Source organism: Rhipicephalus sanguineus, chromosome 4 (assembly GCF_013339695.2).
Source record: "Rhipicephalus sanguineus isolate Rsan-2018 chromosome 4, BIME_Rsan_1.4, whole genome shotgun sequence".
Classification (NCBI taxonomy): Eukaryota; Metazoa; Arthropoda; class Arachnida; order Ixodida; family Ixodidae; genus Rhipicephalus; species Rhipicephalus sanguineus.
Genome location: NC_051179.1, coordinates 167,758,542 through 167,767,051, shown reverse-complemented (window position 1 = coordinate 167,767,051; position 8,510 = coordinate 167,758,542). Strand labels below are relative to the sequence as shown.

The 8,510-nt window shown below is 48.3% G+C and overlaps 1 protein-coding gene across 1 annotated transcript; it reads left to right on the top strand.

Annotated features, from left to right (window-relative positions):
• Nucleotides 1–316: 316 nt before the first annotated feature.
• On the top strand, nucleotides 317–922 carry LOC119391821 (uncharacterized). The gene has a single exon (XM_037659470.1). It carries the CDS (start codon nucleotides 317–319, stop codon nucleotides 920–922), a length of 606 nt encoding a protein of 201 aa, XP_037515398.1.
• The last annotated feature ends 7,588 nt before the right edge of the window (nucleotides 923–8,510 follow it).

The window sequence follows — 8,510 nt, the reverse complement described above, 5'->3', positions numbered from 1 at the left end:
GCGGAGAAGCGACCCACTACGCACGTGCTTTTTCTTCTTCTTCAGATTCTATGGCGCCATAAAAGCGATCGTAGTTCATTCTACTACGCATTGAGTATTTATTGCCGTGTGCCACAGGATTGGCTATGTCGTGCCATTGCATATGGTGCCGAAGACCCGGGATCTGCGGCTAATCGGCGCCACGGACGGCAGCATCGACATGAACGATTTCTCCGAGGAATAATCGTCGGTGCTTGGTAAGCCTCGTCGGTGGCCGCGCTCAGCTACGTCAACGAGTGGACGCAAGCCCAAGGTTTCCTGTGAGTACACTGCAGCAATGGATCGTTTGAAGAAGAAGAGATCATCGGCACGCGCTCAGAATACCAAGATAATCAACGAGGCGACAGCTATTTTGGAAAGCGACAGCGTCGATAGAGCGACAATCATCGCATTGAAGGAGCGACTGACATCCAGCAATGACAAGCTGAAGAAGGTATCGGACGAAATGCAAGATCAAATTCCAACAGAGGAGCTCGCGTCTGAATACGCCGCAGCAGCAGACTACGAAGACCAAGCAGTAGCGACACTTGCACGCCTACAGCACCGAATCGAAGACATCAACAACGCGCCGAGAGCCGTCGACGCTGGAAATTCAGCAAGTACCGTCCATGCTCCTACGAATGTCGGCAATGCACATATCGGACCCCGCCTACCTCGACTGGAGATCAAGCCGTTTAACGGAAACATACGTGAGTGGACGGCTTTCTGGGAGCAGTTTGAAGGCACCGTGCATTCAAATGCGACACTAAGCGAGACGGACAAGTTCCATTACCTTCGGAATTTACCTGAGAGGAGAAGCTGCTGCAGGAATCGCTGGATTTGCGACTACAAGCGCATGCTACGGAAATGCAGTTCAGCTACTCAAAGGCAGATATGGGGATAAACGGCAAATAGAGCAACATCACCTACGAGCCTTGAGAGACATTCGATGCGTGAGACTGGCGTCTGACGTACAACAGCTGCGCAATCTATACGACCAAGTCCAGATGAACATGCGTGGTCTCGACGCTCTCGGGGTGCCGACAAGCAGCTTTTCTGCGATGCTCTATGACATTCTACTAAAAGCACTGCCGCAAGAGATCGTCATTTCTTTTCACCGACAGCGCCGTAGAAGTGAAGTCATGCTCCGAACATCGGTTGCTACAAACGAAGAAACAGTGTCATCGTGTCAGGAGCTCGAGAGCTTGCTACAGTTTACCCGCATCGAAATCGAAAGCCGAGAGCGATCAGGGACACAAGAATCGTCAGATTGCACTCACAACCGCAAGGATATTCCATCGGCATCTGTGCTGCATATCGCGCATACGGGAAAGCCGAAATATGGTGAGTGCTTCTTCAGCAAATCCCTGAGACATGAAACGGAGGTTTGCGACAGTTCTCTCACGCTCGAAGAGAAGAAAGATAGACTAAGCAAAAACATGAAGTGCTATAAATGCACTATACCGGGGCACCTAGCCAGAGATTGCCGAAGACGCATACAGTGCCTTTCTTGTAAAAAAAGGCACGCAACAACTATGTGCAACCCAAACGCCAATGAAAAGAGTACTAGGAAATTGAACACAACGACAGCATGCGTTAACGAAACGCAGCCAGATCAGAAGGAAAGATCAACTGCCGTAACGAGCTGCCAACTTGACGAAGGTGTACATCTTCAAACGTTTCTTTCTTGGGTGGGAAGAGAAGATAAGGCTTGCTACATAAGAGGAATCTTAGACAGCGGCAGCCAGCGTTCATTTATAAAGGAAGAACTCGCTACACGTTTGCAGCTGAAAGTAATCGGAGAAACGAAGCTGGCAATCAACACGTTTGCGTCTGAAGTACCTTCCCAACCACGACGAAGTAAAATAGTCGAAGTGCACGTGAGAAGTCAGTTTGGAGACAAAGAACAGGTCATCGAAGCTATAACGATACCAGTGATCTGTCGAGATGTCGCAGTGACAAATACTGACTGTTCCATTGGCAAGAACCTTCGTGAACTGAAGATGGTATTAGCGGACGAGCTTACCATTCCTATGGCGCAATCCGAGCCTGGAATAAGTCTGCTTATTGGATCAGACCAAATATGGAAGATCATCACCGGTGAAGTCATCAGAAGCCAAGAAATTGAAGGACTAGTGGCTATTAACACTATATTGGGTTGGACACTACAAGGGCCTGTGAAGAAAAGGAGCTTTGTTCAAAGCACATCCAGAGCGATGGTATGTGTATTAAGAACAGATACACGTTCACAATCGGAGATTAATGATGAGCTGCAGTCCTTTTGGACTTTGGATGTTATGGGCATCTCCTCAGAGGAAGAACAGCTAACTTCTTTAACCACGTTGTCCAGGTTCCTAGAGAATATTGTCAAGAAGGATCGACGGTACAAAGTTGCAGTGCTGTGCAAAGAACCTGACATAGAATTAATTGAAGACAACTACCTCGTCGCACATATCCGCCTTCAGAGCCGTGTACGACGACTATCAACCAAAAAAGGCCTGCTGGAACGGTACGACCATGCCATTCGACAGTACGCTGACTCGGGACACGCGGAAGTAGTCTCCAAAAGGAAACCCAATGAAGAGCGTACATATTACATGCCGGACCGAGAAGCTATCCGTGAGGACTCTCTCACTACGAAGCTGAGGGTGGTATTTGATGCCTCGTCGCATGCAAGAGACCAAAAATCGCTGAATGATTGCCTACAAACCGGGCCGAACTTGAATCCTCAGCTGCTACAGGTCGTCATGCGATTTCGCTGGTACAAAGTACCAATGACTGCAGACATAGAAAAAGCGTTTCTGCAGGTTGGTGTTATACCACAAGACAGAGATCTCTTCAGGTTCTTGTGGTTTGCTGAGAGCCGACATTACCATTCAGGGAAGACGACATACAGGTCTGGCGAATGACAAGAGTACCTTTCGGATCGACGTCAAGTTCCTTCATGCTTACAACGACCATTAAACATCACCTCAAAACTGGTGTAGACAACGAGCAGCACGAAGTGGCCCAACTACTTGCAAAGTCATTCTATGTTGATGATTTGCTGATTGGGGCGAATAACTTACAAGCAGCTGTAGAGCTTTACCCCACCACAAAGGCAATAATGAATGACGCTGGAATGCCACTCAGAAAATGGACAACAAGTTGTCAAGAGCTGCAGGACATATTCGACTCAAACGAACCAGCTATACCTAACAGCAGCGGACAAACGTCAACCACAACAAAAGTCCTCGGAATGACATGGAACATGGAGACCGACAGCCTTACTTACAGCTCTCAAAATATCTTGTCATTCCTGGAGAAGGCTCAAGATACAAAGCGATTTCTTCTGCAAACGGTGTCGAGAGTTTATGACCCACTGGGACTAGTTGCTCCTTTCGTGGTCCGAGGAAAGATGTTATTTCAGCAGCTGTGGGTCCGTAATCTCGACTGGGATGAAGAGCTGCCAGATGATATAGCACGACAGTGGATGAGCTGGAGAAGTGATTTGGTTCACCTTCCCAAGGTCAATGTTCCCCGACGTTTGACGTCAAAGGCAGCTGATATTCGTGGCATTCAAATACACGTCTTTGTGGACTCAAGCACGAAAGCTTATGGAGCGCGCGCGTATGTTCGCGCTGAGCTAGCTAACGGCGACATCAGCACAAGTCTCATTGCTGCGAAATCTAGAATAGCCCCAGTGAAGCCTCTCTCTTTATCACGCCTCGAGCTAATGGGAGCGCTAATAGGCAGCAGATGCTAAAATATATTGAAGAAGCATATACTCCTCTTTTTGACAGACCACTTTCTTTTATGTGGACAGACTCTACAATTGTCCTGAATTGGATTCAAGCAGATTCATGCAAGCAAGAAGTCTTCGTTAAAAACCGCATCGCTGAAATCAAAGCAATGACTCAAATACGGGATTGCAGCTGGCAGCATTGCCCAGGTGACGAAAATCCTGCGGATTTGCTAACAAGGGGTGAATCGCTAGACGCCTTCATACAAAAGAACGTTTGGTGGCAAGGATCGAGTTGGCTGCGGCTGAGCCCTTCTGAATGGCCACTCAGGAAGCTTTTAGCTGCTGAACAGGATCAGGAAGCAATCAACTCGACACATATAGCCCTTCAAATAGGTGACAAATCGCATGAGCGGAGAGCGCCAATCTTTGACGTAACAAGACACAGTTCTCTCATCAAACTGCTGAATGTCACGGCGTGGGTACGGCACTTCATACACAACGCTAATAAAAGTTGCCCGAGGTATGGATCTCTGAAGACACAGGAAATATTGGCAACTAAGCGTTACTGGATACACCAAGTTCAAAGTGAAGCCTTTGGTGGTGAAATGTTTGCGCTTCTTAAGAAGCAGGTTCTACCTAAAAGTTCAAAGGTGAATGACTTGCGACCGTTTCTAGATGAAGAAAACCTGCTTCGAATTGGTGGGAGGCTACAAAACCTAAATGAAAGCCTTGGTACAAAACACCCACTGGTGCTACCTGGCGGTCATTACTTCACGTTTCTTGAAGTTCGAGATTCCCATGTTCGCACAATGCATGGAGGCATAACCGCCACGCTAAACCACCTGAGAGAGCGCTTCTGGGTTATAAGAGCTCGCCGAACAGTGAAGGCGGTCATTAACCGTTGTGCGTTATGTGCTCGCTATAGAGCAACGGCAAGCTCGCCGCCACGGACGGCAGCATCGACAAGAACGATTTCTTCCGAGGAATAATCGTCGGTGCTTGGTAAGCCTCGTCGGTGGCCGCGCCCAGCTACGTCAACCAGTGGACGCAAGCCCAAGGTTTCCTGTGAGTACACTGCAGCAATGGATCGTTTGAAGCAGAAGAGATCATCGGCACGCGCTCAGAATACCAAGATAATCAACGAGGCGACAGCTATTTTGGAAAGCGACAGCGTCGATAGAGCGATAATCATCGCATTGAAGGAGCGGCTGACATCCAGCAATGACAAGCTGAAGAAGATATCGGACGAAATGGAAGATCACATTCCAACAGAAAGCTCGCCGCCACAAGCTCCACTTCCGACCTGCAGGATTGAAAGATCCAAGGCATTCGACACTACAGGAGTGGATTTCGCAGGACCAGTCTTTGCCAAAAAAGCTGGACAATGCGACCAAAAAATTTACATTGTAATTTTTACTTGTGCATCAACGCGGGCGATACACTTGGAGTTGGTGGACGAAATGACTGCGAAAGGCTTCCTGCTAGCATTCCGAAGATTTATTGCTAGGAGAGGATTGCCCAGCGTCATTTACTCAGACAACGCTCGATCATTCAAGAAAGCGTCCAAAGAACTCAGGGAGGTAATGGACCGAATCAAAGAAACCGGCTTCCAGTCGTTCATCACGACACAGCAGATTAAATGGAAATTCATCGTAGATGCGGCGCCGTGGTGGGGCGGTTGGTGGGAAAGACTAATTAGATCAGTGAAGACGACTCTACGAAAAGTCCTCGGACGAAACAGCCTTTTTGCTGAAGAACTCGGTACGCTACTTACCGAGGTCGAAGCTGTGGTTAATTCCCGACCGCTTCCTTACGCCTGCCTCGAAGCTGGTGAGCCATCCGCGATTACGCCAGCACATTTTCTTATAGACCAAAAATTTACCACTTTGCCGGATGGTGATACAACAGAAGATTCAGTGAACCACAGCGGTGCGAAGGAATATTCACGGCGTTTACAACACCGCCAAAGTTTGTTGGATCATTTTTGGAGAATTTGGAAGCACGAGTATATTCTCACTCTACCATCTGCACATCGTTCTCCTGGATCTTCTTGAAGAAGTTTACCTCGGCAATGACGGAATTGTTCGCGCTTGCTTGTTACGCCTGGGTAGCGGAAAAGTTTTGAAAAGACCCGCGCAGAAGATATACTACCTGGAGATCGGCGCTACCAAAACTGAGGCCCCGGAAGATGTTGGGACCTAGAAAAGAAGAGAAAGAGGAAGCGGAGAAGCGACCCATTACGCACGTGCTTTTTCTCCTTCTTCAGATTCTATGTCACCATTAAAGCGATCGTAGTTCATTCTACTACGCATTGAGTATTTATTGCCGTGTGCCACAGGATTGGCTATGTCGTGCCATAACAACGGACATTCCCCTCGACAGGCTGGAAATTAGGTTTACACACCTATGGCAGGCGAAACAGTCGCTCGAAGGGAGATCGAGGAAGCAGAGGTACCAAAGAGGGATACGGAAAAAGATCGCCCAACTAAACAAGGACCTTGAGGCATATTGCAGGTAACTAAACGAGCAACAATGGGAAGAGATATGCGGGCACATGGACAGGCAGCTCGGCGCTTCTCAGACGTGGAAGTTGCATAGATTCCTTCTCGACCAGACAAGCACCAACACGCAAGAGGCGCACCATTCTGAAATAATGCACGATCACAAGGGAAACGAGGGCCAGATAATCGAGGATCTAAAGGCCATATACGTTGCACAGGCCGTGCCCGCGCGACACCCAGATTACTCGAGAGGCGTCAATCGAAAGCTAGACCAGCAAATTGCCACGGTAGAGATCAGGGCAGTATTTCACAAGCTAAATCTTAAATCGGCACTGGAGCTGGACGCCGTAACCAACCGCATGCTCCGAAACCTGGAAGAGGATCCTATAGAATTCTTAACCGAGGACATCAACGAGTGTTGCATCAGCGGAGAGATACCCGAGGCATGGAAAGAAGCAAAAACAATTGTACTACCTAAACCTGGAGGACCAATCGACATTATAAACATCCGATCCATCTCGCTCACGTCGTTCGTGGGAAAGCTAATGGAGCACGCCTTTCTCAATCGAGTACACAACTACCAAGGGGACGGTGGTCACTATCCAGATACAATGCAAGGCTTTCGACTGCATTTATCTACGCAGGACGGCATGCTGCAGCTTAAACATCAAATCCTCGACAGTTATTCTAGATCCACCCGGGCCCTCCTCGGGCTGGATCTCACAAAATATTTCAACACAACACATGGCGCGATTGTAGCTCGAATATCGAGTCTCAACATGGGAGAGAAAGCGTACAACTATGTCAAAAATTCCCGTCAAAGAGGAAAATGAGGATCACCATAGGGGATGTTAAATCAGATCTCTACGTGTTGGGCAGCAACGGAACGCCACAGGGCTCCGTGATCTCGTCTTTGCTTCTCAATGTGATAATGGTAGGTCTACCGAAGGAACTCGACCAAATTCATGCAGTTGATAACTCCATCTATGCAGAAGATATCACCACCTGGATAGGTGACGGTAGCAACGGCTACATAGAACAGAGGCTGCAAGAAGCTGCAGATACAGTTGAGAGAAACGTAAATGGAACTGGTCATCAATGACACAGGTTGAAAGCGCAAAAGACGAAGACAAAGAAGAGGCTTGACACACACGAACGCTGTGTGCGTCAAGCCTCTTCTCTGTCTTCATCTTCTGCGCTTTCAACCTGTGTCATGCCAAACCAACAAACGCAAACAGCTACCCTTGTCATCAATGTTCGCCAGAAAAATCGGAATTTCTTCTGTACAGAGCAACGCTCAAAAGCAGGCCGGGATAATATACGTAGACAGCCGCCAATACGAAGAGCTGAGCGTCTACACGGCCGATGGCAAAATTTTACCCATAGTCCAGCATACACAGGCCCTCGGACTAATCATTGAGTCCAAAGGAGCCAACGGGAAAGCCGTCCACACGCTAGAAGGCAAAGTCGCTAACGCAATGAGGCTAGTGAGCAGAGTTACAGACACCGAGGCATGCAGGAAACAAGCGTCATGCGCTTAATAGAGGCGTTTGTAATTAGCCACATTGCATACGTAGCGGCCTTCCACAATCGGCACAAAGCGGAAAACAACAAAATAACGCCCTGATCAGGAAAGTGTACAAACAGGCCTTAGGCCTTCCAGAATGTCCGAGCATGGAACTATTTCTGAAACTAGGCGTTCACAACACGATAGGAGAATGTCGAAGCCCAGCGTGTCTCGCAGTTAGAGAGGCTGTCCACAATTAAAACGGGCAGAAACATATTGACAAAATTGAGTATCACATACCACGTTCACCAGGGAGAGAACAAGTCATTCCCAACCAAATCCGCACCAAAATCATGACAAATCCACACCCTAGAACATGAACACCACCACCAACGCAGAACGCAGACGCCACCGAGCAAAAGCGCTGCTCAACATACACAGCACGAGCGAAGCAGAGAGCACATGCTGCAGCGGCTGTAGAAGCGACTGGAAAATGCATTAACGCATGTACTGTCTTAACTACAAGGAAAGAGGAAGCTGAAGAGGTGGCCATCGTCATGGCCCTCACCTCCACTAAGCACAGCTTCATTCTGAGCGATTCGCAAGTCGCCATCAGGAATTTTGCGCACGGACGTATTTCGCAACACGCCCTGTGAATTCGAAGACAGCGCCAAGAACTGACGTGTCTAAATGAACCTATATATCGAATCTGATTCCCGGCACATACATACACAGCAACCTACAATACCGAACGAAACGC

What these genes read in the sequence shown, in the direction of transcription:
- LOC119391821 (XM_037659470.1), top strand. Translation starts at nt 317, where the DNA reads ATGGATCGTTTGAAGAAGAAGAGATCATCGGCACGCGCTCAGAATACC.